The sequence below is a fragment of the Diceros bicornis genome, chromosome 2, assembly GCF_020826845.1.
Source record: "Diceros bicornis minor isolate mBicDic1 chromosome 2, mDicBic1.mat.cur, whole genome shotgun sequence".
In the NCBI taxonomy this organism is placed as follows: Eukaryota; Metazoa; Chordata; class Mammalia; order Perissodactyla; family Rhinocerotidae; genus Diceros; species Diceros bicornis.
The window spans coordinates 48,482,382-48,505,652 of record NC_080741.1 but is presented as its reverse complement, the minus strand read 5'-3'; the positions used below and the strand labels follow the sequence as shown (position 1 = coordinate 48,505,652).

General features: G+C 37.8%; 1 protein-coding gene across 7 annotated transcripts in view; it reads left to right on the top strand.

The window, feature by feature from the left end:
* SETD2 (SET domain containing 2, histone lysine methyltransferase) overlaps positions 1-23,271 on the top strand; it is a 137,281-nt gene that overhangs the window by 32,198 nt on the left and 81,812 nt on the right. For 4 of the 7 annotated variants that reach the window (XM_058557063.1, XM_058557030.1, XM_058557026.1 and 1 more), the window contains exons 2-5: positions 6,960-6,975; positions 8,652-13,015; positions 15,764-15,895; positions 18,179-18,307. In XM_058557063.1, the coding sequence (XP_058413046.1) occupies positions 6,960-6,975; positions 8,652-13,015; positions 15,764-15,895; positions 18,179-18,307 (4,641 nt within the window). Of the gene's footprint in view, positions 1-6,476; positions 6,596-6,959; positions 6,976-8,651; positions 13,016-15,763; positions 15,896-18,178; positions 18,308-23,271 lie in introns of all 7 variants that reach the window. The other 3 variants (XM_058557045.1, XM_058557055.1, XM_058557036.1) reach the window with 1 other exon arrangement.

The window sequence follows — 23,271 nt, the reverse complement described above, 5'->3', positions numbered from 1 at the left end:
GTATGTGGTACGCGGCCTCAGCGTGGCCGGAGAAGCGGTGCGTTGGTGCGCGTCCGGGATCTGAACCTGGGCCGCCAGTAGCGGAGCGCGCACACTTAACTGCTAAGCCATGGGGCCGGCCCTCCCAGCACGATTTATTGAAGAGACTTTCCTTTCTCCATTGTATGTTCTTAGCTCCTTTGTCGAAGATTAGGTGTCCATAGATGTATGGTTTTATTTCTGGGATTTCACTTCCGTTCCATTGATCTGTGTGTCTGTTTTTGTACCAGTATCATGCTGTTTTAATTATTATAGCTTTGTAGTATGTTTTGAAGTCAGGGATTGTGATGCCTCCAACCTTGTTCTTTTTTCTCAGGATTACTTTAGCTATTCGGGGTCTTTTGTTGCCCCATATAAATTTTAGGATTCTTTGTTCTGGTTCCCTGAAGAATGTCATTGGGATTCTGATTGGGATTGCATTGAATCTAGATTGCTTTAGGTAGTATGGACATTTTAACTATGTTTATTCTTCCAGTCCATGTGCATGGGACATCTTTCTGTTTCTTTATGTCATCATTGATTTCTTTCAATAATGTCTTATAGTTTTCATTGTATAGGTCTTTCACCTTCTTGGTTAAATTTATTCCTGGATATTTTATTCTTTTTGTTGTGATTATAAATGGGATTGTCTGCTTGAGTTCTCTTTCTGTCCGTTTCTTATTACAGTATGAAAGTGCAACTGATTTTTGTAAGTTGATTTTGTACCCTGCAACTACCCTGTGGTAGTTGTTGATTATTTCTAATAGTTTTCCAATGGATTCTTTAGGGTTTTCTATATATAAAATCGTGTGTCTAAAACAGTGAGAGTTTCACTTCTTCGTTGCCTTTTTGGATTCCTTTTATTCATTTTTCTTGCCTAATTGCTCTGGCCAAAACCTCCAGCACTATGTTGAATAAGAGTGGCGAGAGTGGGCACCCTTGTCTTGTTCCTGTTCTCAGAGGAATTGCTTTTACTTTTTCCTCTTTGAGTATGATGCTGGCTGTGGGTTTGTCATATATGAACTTTATTATGTTGAGGTACTTTCCTTCTAAACCCATTTTGTTGAGAGTTTTTATGATAAATGGATGTTGAATCTTGTCAGATGCCTTCTCTGTGTCTATTGAGATGATCATGTGGTTTTTATTCCTCATTCTGTTAATGTGGTGTATCACATTGATTGATTTGCAGATGTTGAACCATGCCTGTGTCCCTGGTATAAATCCCACTTGATCATGGTATATGATCTTTCTAATGTATTGCTGTAATGTATTGGCAAAATATTTGCCAATATTTTGTTGAGGATTTTTGCATCTATGTTCATCAGTGATCTTAGCCTGTAATTTTCCTTCTTTGTGTTGTTGTTGTCTGGCTTTGGTATCAGCGCGATCTTGGCCTCGTAGAATGTGTTAGGAAGTGTTCCATCTTCCTCTATTTTTTGGAATAGTTTGAGAAGGATAGATATTAAATCTTCTTTGAATGTTTGGTAAAATTCTCCAGAGAATCCATCTGGCCCTGGACTTTTATATTTTGGGACATTTTTGATTACTGTTTCAATCTCTTTACCTGTGATTCGTCTATTTAGATTCCTTATTTCTTCTTGGTTCAGTTTTGGGTGCTTGTATGAGTCTTAAGAATTTATCCATTTCTTCTAGATTGTCCACTTTGTTGGCATATAGTTTTTCATCTTATTCTCTTATAATCCTTTGTATTTCTGGGGTATCCGTTGTAATATCTCCTCTTTCATTTCTCTTTTTATTTATTTGATCCTTCTCTCTTTTTTTCTTGGTCAGTCTGGCTAAGGGTTTGTCAATTTTGTTTATCTACTCAAAGAACCAGCTCTTTGTTTCATTGATCCTTTCTACTGGTTTTTTTGGGGGTTTCAATTTCACTTATTTTTGCTCTAATTTTTATTATTTCCCTCTTTCTGCTGACTTTGGGCTTTGTTCTTCTTTTTTTAATTCTGTTAGGTATACTGTAAGGTTGCTTATTTGGGATTTTTCTTGTTTGTTAAGGTGGTCCTGTATTGCCATGAGTTTCCCTCTCAGGACCACTTTTGCTGCATCCCGTATGAGTTGATATGGTGTATTTTCATTTTCATATGTCTCCAGATATTTTTTGATTTCTCCTTTAATTTCTTCAGTGATCCATTGGTTGTTCAGTAGCATGTTGTTTAGTCTCCAGATCTTTGTCCCTTTTCCAGTTTTTTTCTTGTAGTTGATTTCTAGTTTCATAGTATTATGGTTGGAGAAGATGCTTGTTATGATTTCAGTCTTCTTAAATTTATAGAGACTTGCCTTGTTTCCCAACATATGGTCTATCCTTGAGAATGTTCCATGTGCACTTGAGAAGAATGTGTAATCTGCTGTGTTTGGATGGAGTGCTCTATATATATCTATCAAGTCCATCTCGTCTAGTTTTTCGTATAAGTCAACTATTTCCTTATTGACTTTCTGTCTGGATAACCTATCCATTGAGATAAGTGGGATGTTAAGCTCCCTTATTGTGTTGTTAGTATCTCCTTTTAGGTTTGTTAATAGTTGCTTTGTGTACTTTGGTGCTCCTGTGTTGGGTGCATATATATTTATAAGTGATATTTCTTCTTGGTGGAGTGTCCCTTTTATCATTATATATTGCCTCTGTTTGTCTCCCATTACCTGTTTTATCTTGAAGTCTAGTTTGTCTGATATAAGTTTGACAACACCTGCTTTCTTTTGTTTGCCATTAGCTTGGAGTATTGTCCTCCTTCCTTTCACTCTGAGCCTGTGTTTGTCTTTAGAGCTGAGATATGTTTCCTGGAGGCAGCATATTGTTGAATCTTGTTTTTTAATCCATCCCGCCACTCTCTGTCTTGTGATTGGAGAATTCAGTCCATTTACATTTAGAGTGATTATTGATATATGAGGGCTTAATGTTGCTATTTTATCGCTCATTTTCCAGTTCTCTTGCATTTCCTTTGTTTCTTGTCCCGTGTGTTTCGGACTGCAAATTCGGTTTGGTAGTTCTATATGATGGTTTCCTTAGTTTTCTCTTTATTTATTGTATGTGTCTTTGTTCTGATTATTTGTTTAGTGGTTACCATGAGGTTTGTATAAAAAATCTTGTAGATGATATAGTCCATTTTCTGATGGCCTTTTATTTCCTTAGACTAAGTCAATTCCATCCCTCGCCTCTTCCCCTTCTAAGTTATTATTGTCACAACTCATTCCATCTTGTGTTGTGAGTTTGTGTTTAAAGTAATGAGGTTATATTTATTTTTGGTGTTTTCCTTCTCTTAATCTTTGTGCTATAATTGTTTGCTAACCTATTCTGATAGAGAGCTGTAATTTTTCTGATTTTGTCTACCTGTTTTTCTCCTTGCTCAGAGCTTTGTATCCCCTTTCTCTCTCTCTCTCTCTCTTTTTTATATATATGCATGAGGGCCTTCTTAAGCATTTCTTGTAGTGGGGGTCTTGTGGCAATGAACTCCCTTAGCTTTTGTTTATCTGGGATAGTTATTATTTCTCCATCATATCTGAAGGATATTTTTGCTGGATAGAGTATTCTTGGCTGAAAGCTTTTGTCTTTCAGAATTTTGAATATATCATTCCACTTTCTCCTAGCCTATAAAGTTTCTGCTGAGAAATTGGCTGAGAGCCTGATAGGAATTCCTTTGTACATTATTTTTTTTTTGTCTTGCTGCCCTTAATATCTTTTCTTTATCATTGACTTTTGCCAGCTTTACTACTATATGCCTTGGAGAGGGGCTTTTCATGTTGATATATTTAGGAGATCTATTGATATCATTCACTTGTGTTTCCAGCTCCTTCCCCAGGTTTGGGAACTTCTCAGCTATTATTTCTTTGAACAGGCTCTCTGCTCCTTTTTCCCTCTCTTCTTCCTCTGGAATAGCTGTAATCCTTATGTTGTATTTCCTAATTGAGTTGGATATTTTTCTGAGAATTTCTTCACTTCTTTTTAGTCTTAGTTCTCTCTCCTCCTCCATCTGAAGCATTTCTGCATTCCTATCCTGAATATTGCGAATTCCTTCCTCCATATTGTCAGCTCTGTTCTTTAAAGATTCCAGATTTTTCTTTATCTTCTCCATTGTGTTTTTCATCTCCAACATTGGTTTTTCTTTATAGTTTCAATCTCTTTTGTGAAGACGTTCCTGATTTCATTGAATTGTCTATCTGTATTTTCTTGTAGTTCTTTGAGCTTTCTTATGATAGCTAGTTTGAATTCTCTGTCATTTAGGTTATAAATTTTTGTGCCTTCAGGATTGATTTCTGGGTGCTTGTCATTTGCCTTCTGGTCTGGAGATTTAATATATTTTTGCATAGTGCTTGAGGATGTGGGCTTATTTTTCTTCATTCTGAAGATATCTGATTGCAGCTTCCACCTGCTGCCACTTGGGTGGGGGTCAAGAGCTGTGTATTCTGAACCTGCCGTGTTCTGCAGGCGCTCTGGCAGACTGGCTGCGCTGGTGCTCCGGGCGGGGGAGGGGCTTTCTTTCCCCCACCTGATCCTGGGGGCTTCTCACTCTTCCCTCACTATCTGCTCTCCTGGGGTGCTAGCTTGATGAAGACAGTCCTGCAGCAGTTCAGTCCCCTCCATATGGGAATTTCCCACAGGCTGTGAGACAACCTGGAGAGTGACGGTTTTCCCATGGAGGGCTGCCCCTGCCCCTTCTCTCTCTCAGAGCCAGAGCGGGGCGGGCTCTTTTCTTTGCCTGCCTGATCCTGGGGGCTTCTGTTCTTCCCTCGCTATCTGCTCTCCTGGAGTGCTAGCTTGATGAAGTCACCCCAACAACAGTTCAGTCCCCTCCGCATGGGAATTTCCCACAGGCTGAGAGAGAACTTGGAGAGCGACAGTTTTCCCACGAAGGGCTTCTCCTCTCTCCTTTCTCTCAGAGAGGCCGCATGGTCCTGGTCCTAGGGTTGCTGTCGTTGGGGCAGGAGAGTTCTCCTTACCTCCTTCCACTTCCTCTGGTGGTACCAGTACCTCTACCTTCAGATGTAAGGCTGTGTGGGTCTCTCAGATGTCTTTTGTGTTGTGTGAATGTCCTTTGTTGGTATATGAATGTCCTTTCTGTTGTATCTTAGTGGGGGAGAGTCTAATGGGGAAAACTCACTCTGCCATGATGCTGACGTCACCCATCAGAATTATTCTTTTCATTTGCTTGTCCAAAGTAGAACTGCTGAGGCTTAGGAAAGGGTTCCAGTCACCTTAGTATTTCTAGCACTTCATGTGTATGATACCATGCAGACAAGCACGAATGCTGTTAAACGTCCACTGTAAAGAGGAGTATAAATATGAATGACACTCCAAATGCTTGGACATCTTCTGGTACCTTTTCTCTTCTTGGAAGAATTTCACACGGTACTAATTTAAATCAAATCTAGTATGCGATAAGTTGTAAGATGCAATTATTTTATCAATCACCAAGAAAGGCGAAAACTCTGCCAGTTAAACTATGATGTTATTGATGGTATGATGCATCCTGCAGAGATGTTATATATGGAGAAAATGTACATCATAGAATCGATGAAATACAGTAGTTCTGAGATCACATCTGTGAAGTTTTTGGTGGTTTTGGAGTTGAAAAAAGTGTTTAATCTTGGAACCACTTCAGATCTTGTCCAGGTGTTGCCAACTTTTTTCCCCCTTCATTACTTGATTTTGTATTGCTACCATAGACACTGGTGAGTGGACTGAATTATGATGGAGTCAGGCTTACTTTTGGGGAAAGGGTTTTTGTACGTTTCTTTTAAGCGCCATTTAAAACAGATTATTATACTCCAGTCTTGCCACATAGCCTACAGAGCGACATGATTAAAATATAAATCTGTCTGTCATAGCCTAAAACCCTTTTGTAGCCTCCTTTTCCCCAGTATGCCCCAGTGCACTGGTGTACACCACACTTTTGGCTTTTGATTCCTCTAGGTCAAGACACAGTGTGGTTACCTTTGTTAGAACATAACTGTGAGCTCAGAGAACCATGTGCTGTGATGTGGAGCAGTGTGTATACCTTGCATTCAGCAAAGGAACTATTGAATGGTTACCAGAAAAGATTGAGAACCACTAATCCATAAGATAAAATATGTTTTTCCTCATGAGAAACCTGGCCTCTGGATCTGGCCATTTCCCCCTACTTTACCTATTTACTGGCTTCTTTCTGCCTTAACACTTTATACTCAGGTAATACTGAACTGTTTATAGTTTCCTTGCACATACTGTTCCTATGTTTTAATCTCTGTGCCTTTTGCCTGGGATCTCCCTCTGCCTAGAGTCTCCCTACAAATATATTCTTCAAAAACTAATCTTTTCTTTTAGGAAGGATTCTTTGCATTCCTGTCGTTCCACTAAACTGAGTTACTTATCTTCCTCTTTGCTGTTATACTGTGTATATTTCTATCCTTGTATTTACTCCATTATGTTGGAATTACTTCTGTAACAAAATTATATTTTGTATTTACAGTCTTGCGCCGCATAACAACGCTTCGGTCAGTGATGAACCACATACGACGGTGGTCCCATAAGATTATATATGGTCCCATATAGCCTAGGTGTGTAGTAGGCTATACCATCTAGGTTTGTGTAAGTACACTCTGTGATGTTCGCACGACGAAATCACCTGCGATGCATTTCTCAGTTCAGAACATGTCCTTGTTGTTAAGTGATACATGACTATACAGGAAACTGTAAGCTTCTTAAGAGCAGGGACTCTGCTTTATTCACATTTTATCTCCAGCACCTAGCATAGTGCATGGCACTGTGTTCAATAAATATTTGCTATACTAAATGTAACCGAGGCTATGAAGGAATGGACAGTCCAAATAAAATATACCTGTAGGTTGTAAGTATCCTAAGTTTTAATTAAATAACTTTCATTTCAATTGGCTTTAAGTATTTATGATTTCTTTTTATTCTTTTGCATGCTTTCTTGGCTGGATGGCAATAGAGAAGAAGAAAATGAGGTAAGTATAGTTTAACTAGTTCTTTAATGGTTATGGGATTGAAAACATTCAAAATTTAGTCATCGTTTTGAATGTGAAGTGAAGTAATAGTTTTTGCTTAATTTTGTTTTTGGATTTAAAGTAACTCATTCTAGTGAGGGATTTTGTATATCTCAGGAAAATGGTTTTTAAACTTTAGAGCTTCAGGTTTAGGCAAGGTAAAGAAAGCTGATAGCTCTGGAGACAGCTTTTTACCTATTGTGCTTCCATGTAAGATTTAATTTGAAAAGTAGATTCTATTTCTTAAAAGTATTTGAAGACCACCACTTGTGGTAAAGCACGTGAAGATAGTTACTTTCCCACTTGAATGGTTACTGTATAATTTTGAAAACTGATTTCAGATTTTACCATGTTGAAAGGAAAACTATTCTTTTAAATAGTCAGAGTTGATTAAAGAACATCAATTAGAAAAATGTTGCGGATGGCAAGTGTACTATCTTTAATTTAGGCTTGAATTTGTTGCTGTAGATTTTTCTGATGTTGTGTCTGTAACCTAGGTTATGCCTTTAACTTCTAAAGCCCACCATTTGCTTTGATGGTTTGGCAAATAATGGAGGCAGAAATCTTCTTAGATATATACTTGTAGTTGTCACTCATACAGTAGGTTCAGACTATATATCTGATGTATGGGGCCCAGGCAGAGACATTGGTAGTGTGCCAAGACAGAGTAATTTCCAGGAAGACAGAAAGGCCTGGTCCTCATTTGATGACCTCATCTGTAAAATGAGTTAGATGGGAGATTTCTCTATACCAATGGTTTCCCAAATCTGGGAAGTCCATCAGAATTGCCTGAGGTGCTTGTTTTCAAAAAACAAAGCAAAACAAACTTTCTTGCCTCACCTTAGATCTACTGAATCCATATTCCCTGGTGTTTTGTCACAGATCTGCATTTTTACCAAGCATCCAAGTGATTCTGTGTGATGCTGGGAGACCACTGGTTATAAAGACTTCTAATGTTTCTTCTCAGATAAAATATAAGAACAAACTATTTTCATTACTAAGATGTTAGCTGTTAGCTTTTGCTCTCTATCCACATGTCCTTTTGTGTTGTATCTTGAAATACATATCAGATTCTTTTTTTTTTGTTCTTGTTAAAAATTCTTCCTGGAAAATAGTTATAAAACTGGATAAAATTCTTAATCTAAGAGACAACAAGAATGGGAAAATGTGGGTAATTGTTGAAACTAGGGTGGTACATAGAGGTTTATTATAGTATTCTCTATATTTTTGAGTGTGTTTGAAAATTTCCATAATAAAGACTTTTTAAAAATGCTTATGTACTTGGGCCGGCCCCGTGGCTTAGTGGTTAAGTGCACACGCTCCGCTACTGGCGGCCCGGGTTCGGATCCCGGGCGCGCACCGATGCACCGCTTCTCCCGCCGTGCTGAGGCCGCGTCCGACATACAGCAGCTAGAAGGATGTGCAGCTATGACATACAGCTATCTATCTACTGGGGCTTTGGGGGAAAAATAAATAAATAAAATTATTTTAAAAAAAATGCTTATGTACTTTAGTGAAATTCAAATGGTTTGTCATTAAAAAAAGACTTTTCATTTCCCTGACATTTTAAACTTTGATGCTAGCCATTTGAAAGTAACTTTATTATAGTAGTAACTGCTTATTTTGTTCATTTATAGGCAAAGATTGAAAATGTGCAGAAAACAGGTTTCATCAAAGGACCAATGTTCAAAGGTGTTGCTTCTAGTCGATTTTTGCCCAAAGGCACCAAGACAAAAGTTAATTTGGAGGAACAGGGACGACAGAAGGTGTCATTCAGCTTTAGCCTTACAAAGAAAACTTTGCAGAACAGATTTCTGACTGCACTTGGCAGTGAAAAGCAAAATGACACTCAGAACTCCCCAACTGTACCTCTTCAAGTAGACTTGACCCCTAAAATTAAAATGGACATTGGAGATACCTTGTCTACTACAGAAGAATCCTCCCCACCAAAATCAAGAGTAGAATTGGGCAAAATTCATTTTAAGAAACATCTGCTTCATGTAACATCCAGGCCACTGCTGACTACTACCACAGCATTGGCATCTCCGCCTCCTCCCATAGTACCATTACCAGCAGTCATAGCAGAATCAACAACTGTAGACTCGCCACCCCTGTCTCCACCTCCACCACCTCCACCTCCCCAAGCCACAACATCCTCACCACCAGCAGCAATAACAGAGCCAGTGGCCTTGCCACATACACCAGTAACAGTTCTGATGACAGCACCAGTAGATGTAGCAGTTAGAGCCCTGAAGGAACCACCAGTTACAATTGTACCAGAATCTTCAGAAGTGGACACTAAGCAGGACACTGTATCTAATAGTTCAGAAGAACACATAACTCAAAATTTGAATGAGCAAGCAGATATTCCCTCACGAAAAGATTCCCATATTGGGAAGGGAGAAGAAATTCCAGATAGTTCTAAAAGTAGTCTGGGCTCTAAAAAAACAGATTCTAAGAAGAAATCTTCACAATCTGAAGGCACCTTTTTTGGTTCAGAATCTGATGAAGATTCTGTGAGGACTTCCTCAAGTCAAAGATCACATGATTTAAAATTTTCAGCAAGCATTGAAAAAGAAAGAGATTCAAAAAAGAGTTTAGCACCTTTAAAAAGTGAGGATTTAGGAAAATCTTCACGATCTAAAACAGAGAGAGATGATAAGTATTTTAGCTACTCAAAACTTGAAAGAGATACTCGGTATATATCTTCTCGATGTAGATCAGAGAGAGAGCGAAGGCGGAGCAGATCTCGTTCTAGATCTGACAGAGGCTCTAGAACTAGTTTATCCTATTCTCGGTCAGAACGATCCCATTATTACGACTCTGATCGGCGCTACCATAGGAGTTCCCCTTATCGAGAGAGGGCACGGTATTCTCGGCCATATACAGATACCAGGGCCCGAGAGAGTTCCGACTCAGAAGATGAGTATAAGAAGACATATTCAAGGCGCACCTCATCTCATTCCTCCTCTTACAGAGACCCAAGGACATCATCATCCTATTCTAAATCTGACCGGGACTGCAAAACTGAGTCCTCTTACTTAGAGATGGAGAAAAGAGGAAAGTATTCTTCAAAACTAGAAAGAGAATCCAAAAGGACTTCAGAAAATGAAGCAATGAAAAGATGTTGTTCTCCCTCTAATGAACTGGGATTCCGACGGGGGTCATCATATTCCAAGCACGATAACAGTGTTTCCCGTTATAAATCTGCCCCTTCAAAATCTGTACCCAAGTCTGATAAATTTAAAAATTCTTTCTGTTGTACAGAATTAAATGAGGAAATCAAACAGTCTCATTCTTTTAGTTTACAGACTCCTTGTTCAAAAGGTAGTGAATTAAGAATGATTAGTAAAATTCCTGAAAGACAAAAGACTGGATCTCCATCTCCATCAAATCGATTAAATGATTCACCTACTTTTAAAAAGCTAAATGAATCGCCTATTTTTAAGTCTGAATTTATAGGACATGATAGCCATGATAGTAATAAGGAGTTAGATTCTTTATCTAAAGTGAAGAATGATCAGTTAAGAAGTTATTGTCCCATAGAATCAAATATAAATGGATCCCCCGGGACAGAATCTGATTTGGCAACATTTTGCACTTCTAAAACTGACACTGTTTTTATGTCTTCTGATGATAGTGTGACTGGATCGGAGGTATCCTCTTTGGTCAAAGCATGCATGCTTTCATCAAATGGATTTCAGAATATTAATAGATGTAAAGAAAAAGACTTGGATGATACTTGCATGCAGCATAGTAAGTCAGAAAGCCCATTTACAGAAACAGAACCTCCGGTGTCACCACACCAAGATAAACTCATGTCTTTGCCAGTTATGACTATAGATTATTCCAAAACAGTAGCTAAAGAACCAGTTGATATGAGAGTTTCTTGCTGTAAAACCAAAGATTCAGATATATACTGTACTTCAAATGACAGCAACCCTTCTTTGTGTTATTCTGAAGCTGAAAATATTGAACCTTCAGTTACAAAGATTTCTTCAAATAGCTTTATGAATGTGCATTTGAAATCAAAACCAGTGATATGTGATAATAGAAATCTGACAGATCAGCATGCAAAATTTGCATATGAAGAATATAAGCAGAGTGTTGGTAGCGCTAGTTCAGCTTCTGTTAATCATTTTGATGATTTATATCAACCTATAGAGAGTTCAGGTATTGCGTCATCTCTTCTGAGTCTTCCACCAGGAATAAAAATGGACAATTTAACTCTCTTGCAACGTGGAGAGAACACATCTCCACTTTTGGATGCTGTGCCGAAGAATAAAAGCACAGAATTTTTAAAGCATGCAGAGAAAGAAACAATAGTAGAAGTAGGTAGTGGCCTTCCTGATTCAGGAAGGGGATTTGCTTCCTGGGAAAATAGGCATAATAATGGGTTATCTGGGAAATGTGTACAAGAGGCTCAAGAAGAAGGGAATTCCATATTACCTGATAGAAGAAGAGGACCAGAAGTCTCGTTAGATGAAGAAGGTGGAAGAGGACATGCACATACTTCTGATGATTCAGAAGTTGTATTTTCTTCTTGCGATTTGAATTTAACCATGGAAGACAGTGACAGTGTAACATATACCTTAAAATGTGACAGTAGTGGTCATGCCTCAGAGATTGTGTCTACTGTCCATGAAGATTATTCTGGTTCTTCTGAAAGTTCAAGTGATGAAAGTGATTCAGAAGATACAGATTCTGATGACAGCAGTATTCCAAGAAACCGTCTTCAGTCTGTTGTGGTTGTGCCAAAGAACTCTACTTTGCCCATGGAAGAAACAAGCCCTTGTTCTTCACGGAGCAGTCAGAGTTACAGACACTATTCTGACCACTGGGAAGATGAGAGATTGGAGTCAAGGAGACATTCATATGAGGAAAAATTTGAGAGTATAGCTCGTAAAGCCTGTTCTCAAACGGAGAAGTTCTTCCTTCATAAAGGAATAGAGAAGAATCCAGAAATTTCTTTTACACAGCCCAGCAGAAAACAAATAGATAACCACCTCCCTGAAATTGCTCACCCTCAGAGTGATGGGGTTGATAGTACAAGTCATACAGATGTGAAATCTGACCCTCTAGGTCATCCAAATTCTGAGGAAACAATGAAAGCCAAAATAGCTACTAGGCAGCAAGAAGAGCTGCCAGTTTATTCTTCTGATGATTTTGAAGATGTCCCAAATAAGTCTCGGCAACAGACCATTTTCCCTAACAGAACAGATAGTAGACTGGGAAAAACAGAGTTGAGTTTTTCTTCCTGTTGTGAGATCTCCCGAGTGGATGGCTTTCATTCATCAGAAGAGCTCAGAAACCTAGGGTGGGACTTCTCTCAACAAGAAAAGCCTACTACTACATATCAGCAACCTGACAGCAGCTATGGAGCCTGTGGTGGACACAAGTATCAGCAAAGTGCAGAACAGTATGGTGGGACACGTAATTACTGGCAAGGCAATGGCTACTGGGATCCAAGATTGGCAGGTAGACCTCCTGGAACTGGGGTTGTATATGATCGAATTCAGGGGCAAGTACCAGATTCCTTAACAGATGACCGTGAAGAGGAGGAAAATTGGGATCAATGTGGAGGATCTCACTTTTTAAGCCAGTCCAGTAAATTTTTTCTGTCCCTTCAGAAGGACAAGGGGTCAGTGCAAGCACCTGAAATAAGCAGCAATTCCATTAAGGACTCTTTAGCTGTGAATGAAAAGAAAGATCTTTCAAAAAATTTAGAAAAAAGTGATATGAAAGATAGAGGGCCTCCTAAAAAAAGGAGGCAAGAATTGGAGAGTGATTCTGAAAGTGATAGTGAGCTTCAGGACAGAAAGAAAGTCAGAGTGGAGGTAGAGCAGAGAGAGACAGCAGTACCCCCAGGGTCAGCACTGGTTGGGCCTTCCTGTGTCATGGAGGACTTCAGGGACCCACAGCGATGGAAGGAATGTGCCAAGCAAGGGAAGATGCCTTGTTACTTTGATCTGATTGAAGAAAATGTTTATTTAACAGAAAGGTAAGCGTTAATTAATACTTGTCTGACAAATTTTAACCTCTTTGTTAAAAAAAAAAATTAGCTTTTCAACAGTTCAGAATATATGAACTCAATCATATGAAATACAGTTATGTGATAAAATGTAAACAAAAAATCTAAAAAGTGTATTTACCTATTTAGATTTGATGGCATAGAGTCCCTCCCCCAATTTTTTTCTCCCAGAAAGTGAGGTCTAATTTTTTTTTTGTCTCATTACCTCTTTGATTCTAAAAGTTTAATTTAGGCCAGCCCAGTTTTTTCTTAAATTCCTTTTACATGTGAAACTGTGACAGAAAGTGAAACAAAACCCCCACAAAATAGTCTGCTATTAGAGAAGAAAAAAGTAGTTATGTTGGATTTTTTTCCCTTACTTTTCAAAAATGTTCAGAGTAAAATATCTTTAGGTACTTTATAAAGCTGGAACTAGACCAGAACGTAGTTTTCTTTTGTCAGGTTTTTTAGTCTATTGCTAATGGATTAAATTTGGCAATAGCATAACAAATATTTTAGAAATAAACGGTAAAATGGTTTACCACAAATTCCTCACATGAAACAAGGTATAATGAGAATGGGGGTAATGAAAACATATTCCTCTAGAGCAGAGCTTCTCAGCCTGCTTTCTTTCACCCTTCCTCAATAATCTTTTAATTTTCCCAGTATAAATATATGTTGAATATGCCTTTTTTTTTTTTTTTTTTTTAATCTTTATTCTCCTAACTACCCACCTCCTCCTCTTGGAAATTTCTCCTCTAGAGGATTCAAAATTTTTTTTAATGAAGAAATTTTCCACTCTGGATAAGGTAAAAGACTTCATTTTAAAGTTGGGTCTCATCAGAAGTTTTTCCTATTAGAAAGAAAAGCCTTTTTTATGATACAGAGAGCCTCTTACAGTTACATTCATTTACATCTAGTTGTAAATTAGGTTTAAATTCAAAAAAATATTCTAAGTAGTACTCCTGAGGGATTGTGTGCATAGACTGATGCAACCTTACAGGGTCTTTGTAAAAGAACAGAAATAAAAGTAATCAACCTAATCCTTTGGGTTTTATTCAACAATGAGATTCAGACACATAAGAGACTGTGCATATAAATTTGGTTGATAGAGGCATTGGAGGGCCTTTTTGGAGTGGAAAGCATTTATATATATTCAGTGTTCTTAAGTGCCTGTTATATGCTGGGCATTTAGGAGCCACCAAGAAGACAAATTATTATAAAATAGTATGAGTATAATGAAAAAAATTTTTTTTTCTTATGACTAATGAAATAGGCTTACATTAAAAAAAAAATCTGTGTCCATTAGTCCTAATCTGGCCTTCTGGAGCAATACAAAAATAAAGCTACTGCTGATTTTTCAAAATTATAGCTCTTTAAGTACTTGTAAATAGGTATTGTGTTTATCTTTAGTCATCTTTCTTCAGGCTAAGCATATTCATACACTCATTAATGAATTAATTGATCCAGGTGGATACTTGTTGTTACTCAAACTTAGTTAAAGCTATCATGACACTCTTGAGGACTTTATCAAACAAGGACTGTAATAGAACATACATTGAAGATGAAAACAGATTAGTTAGGAGATTAAGACAGTCACTTAGAGTAGCTGTGCTCTTCACTGCCTGATTGTTGAAGAGTAAGTCATAGTTCCCTGATCTTAAGGAATTTTTATTCAACGATCCTTGATTTTTTTTTTTTTTTTCGTTTTGACAAAGGTCAAAAAATAGAGTTCAGGGCCTGCCCGGTGTCGTAGCAGTTAATTGCATGTGCTCTGCTTCGGCGGCCCGGGGTTCGCAGGTTCGCATCCCCGGCACGCACCGACGCACCGCTTGTCAAGCCATGCTGTTGCGGCGTCCCATATAAAGTAGAGGAAAATGGGCATGGATGTTAACCCAAGGCCAGTCTTCCTCAGCAAAAAGAGAAGGATTGGCAATGGATGTTAGCTCAGGGCTAATCTTCCTCACCAAAAAAAAAACAGTTCAGTAAAAAGGCCAGTAAATAATCACATTTTCACTTTTGCTTTGCAAACTCTGGCATAGGTTTTTATGAACCCAGTCAATTTTGAATAGTTTCCCTTCTCCCCCCAAATCAGTTTGTCTGCATTGAGAAAGTTTAGCTCTCTAAAACCTTTACCTGATTATTCTGTATTATTATTTTTTTAATCATTCGGTTTTCTTTTAAACAAGAATTTGTCCAAAGTGATGTTACCGAAGAATTGTCTAAAAGATTTGATTGAGTTAAACTCTTAATTAAAAACTTATTTTTTTAGCAGCTCCTTTTCTTCTTTAACATTGTATCTCAACTATTACTTGTTCATCCATGAGGACTGATGCTTAAATTTAACAATTAATCAGCTATGTCACTATTTGATATATGAGTTTTCTTATTTTTCTCCTGAGCCAAATATGACTATTGACACTTGAAATTGCTCAGAATTTGAGGCTTAGCTGACCTGGACTGGGAAATAAGAGCTGAGTCCAAAATGATAGACTTGAATTTACCCCATTCTCCTATTTGCCAGGAGTAAGGCTGCCTCTCGCATCTTTTTGCAACACACTTCTTAGTGTTTGTAGTCTCACAAATGCTAGTGATTAGGTGTTTTCTTCCTTTTGAATGATTGATTTAACCAGAATCATTAAGTTTGAAACTAATGAGATTTAGCACATAGGTGATTATATATGTTGTATGATTGGCAAGGGATTTATTTAACCCTTTGTATAAAATTTTACCCAATAGAAAGAAGAATAAATCCCATCGGGATATTAAGCGAATGCAGTGTGAGTGTACACCTCTTTCTAAAGAGGAAAGAGCTCAAGGTGAAATAGCATGTGGGGAAGATTGTCTTAATCGTCTCCTCATGATTGAATGGTAAGTTAGAATGCTCTGCTTTTGCTCAACCATTCTATTAAATGTCTCTAAATGTTAAAAAGAATTAATGAAGAGTAAAATTTAGCCTTTCTCCTTCTACCTCTTTTGAGTATTTATAAGTAATAAAATCTCCAAGTGTAAGAGTATTTATAAGGAGACAAGTTTCCCTTGCTTTGTGCATTAGATTATAGTACCTAGTGTAATTGTTCTATAAAGTAGCCCTAATGCTAACATAGTAATATTAATTTTTATCCAGTCTCCTTTTATCTCTTGTGATGTTCATGTCCTGAGAAGTAAATATGGGTATTTTTTAGTTTTTACTATAAAATGAGATAAAACCCTAACATTTCAAAGATGTATAAAATAAAAATCTTCCTCTCCCAAACCTCAATCCCTCTATTTGTAGTCTTTCCAGATAATTTTTATGCCTATACCAATATAGGTGGATATTTCTTCTTTTTATGTATAGAAATGAAATCTTACTATATGTACTTTTTTGAACTTTATTTCCCCTCACCCTACATGTACATCCTTAATTAAATATGTTTTAAAGACTTATTCAGAACTGTACATACAGACCTACCTGAATCTTTCCCTTGGCTGCATTATGTATTCTGTTCATAGCTAACTCATAATTATTATAAATCTTCTGTTGATAGACTTTTGCTTCCATATTTTTTCTTATAAACAGTAAACATCTTTACCTTAAAAAATGTATGATAATTTTTTTTACCAATCTGATCGATGAAAAGTTGTATCCTTATTTTTAACATGGAAAAAATATTAAGGTGATTTGTAGTGTAGGTAACCTTATTTTTAGTATTAATGAAGTGATTGCTTTCAAAGCTCAGTTTTCGGTTATGTTCATGTTATAGTGTTACAAAAATAAATCGTACACCTCAAAAAAATGAAAAAGAAAACATTTTTTGTATTCCTTTATTTAAACTAAAAGTAGAGATGACAGTACACATGTAAGGAGAGGAGACATAAGGGCACTATTCTCCTAATTTGACCTTGTTGCCCTAACCTCTGCATTCTGGGTTTTCCTGCTAACCTTGCTAAACAGATATGAAATACAGAATTTCTTTTTTTTTTTTTTTAAGATTTTATTTATTTTATTTTTTCCCCCCAAAGCCCCAATAGATAGTTGTATGTCATAGCTGCACATCCTTCTAGTTGCTGTATGTGGGACACGGCCTCAGCATGGCCAGAGAAGTGGTGCGTCGGTGCGCGCCCGGGATCCGAACCCGGGCCGCCAGCAGCAGAGCGTGCTCACTTAACCGCCAAGCCACTGGGCTGGCCCCAGAATTTCTTTCTTTATGTTATTCCCACAGTCAGACATTTAGTAGTTCTCAGGATTAAGTTCAAATTTAGCCTAGTATTCAGAGCCCTTCACAGTATATCAACAACCTGCCTTTCCGTCTTCCAGCAACCCACCTTTATAATCAATTATCCTTAGCTGTTTTATTCCCTTTGCTTCAAACAGGCCTTGTTTCCTATTTTTGCATACGGGCAGGCGCTGTTGTTGTATATCTGGTTTTCCTTTTCTATCCATATCCTATGTGTTATTAGAGATTTTGCTTTAATCCTGCTCCCTCCTGAAAGCTTTCCTTCACTACTTCACTCTAAAGTGAATCCTCCATCCTTTGAGCATCTGTAAAAAAAATTATTTACTACTGGTTTGGCAATAATTAATAATATATTGAAAATGATTGGTACCTTACTCAGTATTAAAAGTCTTTGTATCTGCCAGCTTTGGAATATCAAGAATTCAGTGAATATTTGCTTTTATTATTTTTATTCTAGGATCCATGGGAGAGGAGCCTTGCAACTTTATATTGTGTTTACTCTGAATAAGGATATGTTTAATGATAGTTTCTTTTAAATGTAGGTCAAGTAGATCAAATTAATGATGATTGGAGTGGAATGTAAGAGATGGTGCACTGATAGAGAATTTAGCTCTGCAGAGTAGTCAGAGTACAGCAGGCTTACATGCAGCCTAGAAATGTATCCTAGACACCCAGGGAGTAGGTGATGACCAGATGACAAGGCTGTATTGTGGGTATCATCTGTTTAAGTAACAATGTAGACACTCAGTTTTAAGGACTCCCTTCATGATGGAAAGAATTTCTGAGGAAGACTCACTTGAAGGCTTACCCACACATATGCTGATTATCCCATAAAGATATATTGATATATGTAGTTACATAACACATTCTATCGAACATGTTTTTGGTTCTTTTGCTGCTTTGAAGAATTAATTTTCTTCATTTCTCATTTCAGTTCTTCTCGGTGTCCAAATGGGGATTATTGTTCCAATAGACGGTTTCAGAGAAAACAACACGCAGATGTGGAAGTCATACTTACAGAAAAGAAAGGCTGGGGCTTGAGAGCTGCCAAAGACCTTCCTTCGTAAGTTATGTTTTAATCACCTTTCACTTCATTTTTGTGTTACTGAAGTTAGGTAGATACTTTGTAGGAAAGTGATTTGTCTATTATACTGATGTTTAGTAACGATTATTGTGCAGAATGACCACTTGGTAGCTAGTTATTAAAAAAAAAAAACAAAAAACCTGGAGCCGGCCCAGTGGCATAGCAGTTAAGTTCACACACTTCGTTTTGGCGGCCCCGGGGTTTGCAGGTTTGGATCCTGGGCGCGGACCGACACACGGCTTGTCAAGCCATGCTGTGGCGGCGTCCCATATAAAGTGGAGGAAGATGGGCATGGTTGTTAGCCCAGGGCCAATCTGCCTCAGCAAAAAAGAGGAGGACTGGCAACAGATGTTAGCTCAGGTCTAATCTTCCTCAAAAAAAAAAAAAAAAAAACCACTTTTTTTGGGAAATCAAAAAAATCTTTTCTGCCTATATATATAAAAAGAGCATTTTGTCACTTTGGACATTCGGACTGGGCAGGTCCTTCTTTGTCTGATAGTTATGTTTCTTTTAATTCCAAGCAATTACCAAGTGTTTGCTATAGACCCCTAGAATCTCTATGAAACTATAAAAAGGAGTTAGGACAGAATCTATTAGTATATATAAAACTGAGTTGGGATAAGAGTAGAAGAGAGTATCTGAGGATACTGAGGTAGAGAATTAAAGCATACTTGACAGACACTCAAAAAACATTTGTTGAGTGAATAAATGTTGCCTTCCACCCAACTAATGTAACTTTTTTATATGTAATGCAATAAAAGGTTCACTTTATTTTCTACCATATTCAGTGTTTCCTTTAAATACTATTTTTTGTGTGTGTGTATGAGGAAGATTAGCCCTGAGCTAACACCTGTTGCTAATCCTCTTTTTGCTAAGGAAGACTGGCCCTGGGCTACCATCCGTACCCATTTCCCTCCACTTTATATGGGACACTGCCACAGCATGGCTTAACAAGTGGTGTGTCGGTGCGCGCCCAGGATCCGAACCCCACGCCGCCGCAGCGGAGCCTGCACACTTAACTGCTATGCCGCCGGGCCGGCCCCTAAACACTATTATTTATTTATTTATTTTTTGTGAGGAAGATCAGCCCTGAGCTAATATCTATTGCCAATCCTCCTCCTTTTTTCCCCCAAAGCCCCAGTAGATAGTTGTATGTCATAGTTGCACATCCTTCTAGTTGCTGTATGTGGGACGCCACCTCAGCATGGCCGGACGAGCGGTGAGTCGGTGCGTGCCCGGGATCCGAACCTGGGCCGCCGGTAGTAGAGCACGCGCACTTAACTGCTAAGCCACGGGGCCGGCCCCTAAACACTGTTTTTATATATAGCATATTTGAGTATTCTTATGAAAGTTGAGTGCCTTTTTCTTTAATGTTAAATATATATAGATTACATGTGTTTATGATTGAAAAAAATTTTTTAAATATATAAAAGGAATAAAGGAAGAAAATAAAACATTTGCTGGATTCTAGTGACTCAGGCACAACTCTTCGTTCAGAATCCTCTAAGCATATGACCACACTTGGATGGGAATTGGGGTGAGGTGAGGCGAAGGGTATTAGTCTGTTTATTGTGGGGATTCAAAGCAACCGGGTAACAAATAACCTAATAATAGTAACCACCACCGCCAGCAGGTAGTTTAGTTTTCTGACAGGAATCCTCATATATCTTTTGAAAGCCAAATCGTTCTGGTTTTCTTGTGAAAACAGAACATGATGTTCGTATCAGTCTATCCTTTTGGGAACCAACCAGAAAAAACGTTTTATTATATAAAAAAGTGGATAGTAGGAACCTCATATATTTCCCTTCTCTACATAGTATTATCACAATATTTTGGTTCATAATAACCATTTTTAAATTGTTTCTTTGAAACACATCTCTCACAGGATCATCTCATTGTGTTCCATCTTCAATTCATTGGATCCTTTATAATTTTTTGAACAAATAATAGGCTAAGCTTTCTTTGAGCACTGTTAACAACATCGAACTCTACTTCCCAAAGTTGTCCAGTGTGTCCCTAAAATTGCTAACTCTGGTCTAGAATGCAGGTTTTCAGGGATGCTTTCTTTTATCCTACCCAAGCCAGCTAGGCTTTTCTCTTTGAGAGTCTTTTTTTTTTTTTTTTTTTATAATTTTACTTATTTATTTATTTTCCCCCAAAGCCCCAGTAGATAGCTGTATGTCATAGCTGCACATCCTTCTAGTCGCTGTATGTGGGACGTGGCCCCAGCATGGCCGGAGAAGCGGTGCGTGCCTGGGATCCGAACCCCGGGCCGCCAGCAGCGGAGCGCGTGCACTTAACCGCTAAGCCACGGGGCCGGCCCTCTTTTTTTTTTTTTTTTAAGAAACTCCAGTTTGGACCTAGCCTCTCTTGCAGGGATAGTAATGGGTGATGTGTCTGGACACTGCCTCTTAGCAGAATCTGCACTAAACACATAGCTTCAAACCTATTATAAATTCTTGTTATGTGCAGCAGAGACTCTTTGATGACTCAGGAGCCCATGTCTATTAGGGGGAAGAAGATTGGGTAAGGGAGAACGTATGTCTGGTTCACCTAGCAGGTTAAAATTTCCTAAAGCTCTTTAGCTTTCCTCAACTACTCTCAAAGAACCCTGCTTTGGTAAAATATACTAGGGCTTAATATTTCTATGTTTCCTACACCTTCTTACTCGTATAACTTTTCATATGCTGATGGTAATACCAATTTCATAAATTTTTATTTCCAAACTACTTAGATGTTCACTGTTAGAGTATTTTCATTTAACAAGGACATATTATCAGATATGTGCAGAATGAGGAGGTATTTGGAGTTAAGCTGCTAGTTAGTGTTAAAGTACCATGACAGGCTCCACCAGAAAACCAAGCAAATCCGTACCAAAACCCTTTAGTTTTAGGCTATAGGAATGGAATGTAGTATTGTCCAGATTGACTTAATGTTATTGGATACCAAATGGGGCTTTTTAAAAAAAATTGAAGTAAAAGTCACATGATATAATATTAATCATTTTAAAGTGCAAAATTCAGTGACATTTAGTACATTGATGGTATTGTGCAGCTGTCACCTCTATCTAGTTCCAAAACTTTTTCATTACCCCAAAAGGAAACCCTGTACCCATTAAGCAGAATTTCTCCATTGCCCCCTCCTTCCAGCCCCTGGCAACCTCTAATCTGCTTTCTGTCTCTGTGGCTTACCTGTTCTAAGTATTTCATGTCAATGAAATCATACAAATCTGGCTTTTTTGTGTCTGGCTTCTTTAACATAGCATCATTTTTTGAGCTTTCATCTATGTTACAACATGTGTCAGCACTTCGTTACTTTTTATGGCTGAATAATATTCCACTGTGTGGATATATACCACATTTTGTTTATCCATTCATCAGTTGATGGACATTTGGGCAAATGGGACTTTTTAAAAAGCCATTTTTTCCCCATAATATTTTATGAAAACATTGAAAAGTTGAAAGAGTTGAACAATTCAGACTCATATAACCACCACTTGGATTCTGCAGTTGTTGACATTTTGCTCTATTTGCTTTATTATATATTCTCCATCTGCCCATCTCTTTATCCATCCATCAATACATCTTTTTGATGCATTTTAAAGGGAGTTGCAGATGTTACCTTTAACCCCTAAACCTTGCATAGCCATAGCCAACTAACTTTGCAGTCATAGTGACAGTTTTTGCCCTCTTCCACCCTTCTGCCTGCCACAGTGGAGCCCGGTTGCCTTCAGCGGGCTTTAAAGAGTTCAATGAAGAAACTTCATTCAGCCAGAAGCAATTTCAGACTTAGAAAAAGAATAACTAAGAACCATTGCCTCTGCCTTTGGAGGCTTTAGTCACTGCATGCCAGGCAGTTTGGTGTTTTTCTGTTTGTTTTTTTAAATTGAGACGTACAGCTTTTCTAAGAAACCCAAATCTCATTTTATCTAGCCAGTTTTAAGGACTACATGATATGCTTTTACATTGGCCTTATGTAGTTTTTTGAAGGTTGGTTGAAGGGTCTAGTGACTCTTCCTACATTTCCTAAATTACTGAGGACTTTAAGACTGTTCTCTCAGCTGCTTCATCAGGTCCAAACTGTTAGATCCATGGGTATTGGTATATCCTTCAGCCTTCCTGATGGTGGGAAGTCTCTACTCTGAGTAATTTAGTGATTGGTCAGGTTCTGGTATTTAAGAACTTTTTCTAAATGAAGAAGTGATTTGAGAGTAGTGTCATCAGAATTGAATATTTTAGTCTAACAGAAGAAAGCGTCTTAATAATATAATGGGACAAGCAGTCATTCAGGTGGAGTTTGAATTCCAGTCTATAAATCTAGCTTTGTGACCTTGCACAGATCACCTAAGTTCTCTAAATTCCATCTTATGTGTTAAATGGGCATAATACCTGTGTCAGAGGGCTTCAGTGAGCTTTAAATGACAAGTTCAGGGAGGAGAATTTAGTTTTTGTTAGGGTGGGAAATGGACACATTTTTTACCTGTGAGATTCCACATCTTGTTTAAGGTGTGTTTTATGGTCAGTATCTCATTTAATCTACATGGCAGCCTCTGATGTGTCATTTTTCTTTTTCTCAAGGGAGGGGACTGATCCTAGAAGTGGAGAGCCCAACATTATAGGAGCTAAAATTTTGTGACCATTCTAGTACATTACTTACGAAATGATAAGCTTCTGGAGTTAGAAAGGAAAATTTAAGTATTGTTTATAAAGATAGTAATTTGACATTTTAGGATTATCTATGAGTAATCAGTTTTTGATTATTGATACCAAAATGTGTTTGTGATGGACTGCTGTAGAAGTGCATGTATATTCACTATAAATTTCTCCAATCTTGTGTTTGTGTTTTGCTTCTTTATATAATTGTTCTTTTCTCATCTATTTTTACCTGCTTTATTTTCTAAACTGAGGGTTTAAGTTTTTTCAGTTGGCCAGTTAATTCCTTTT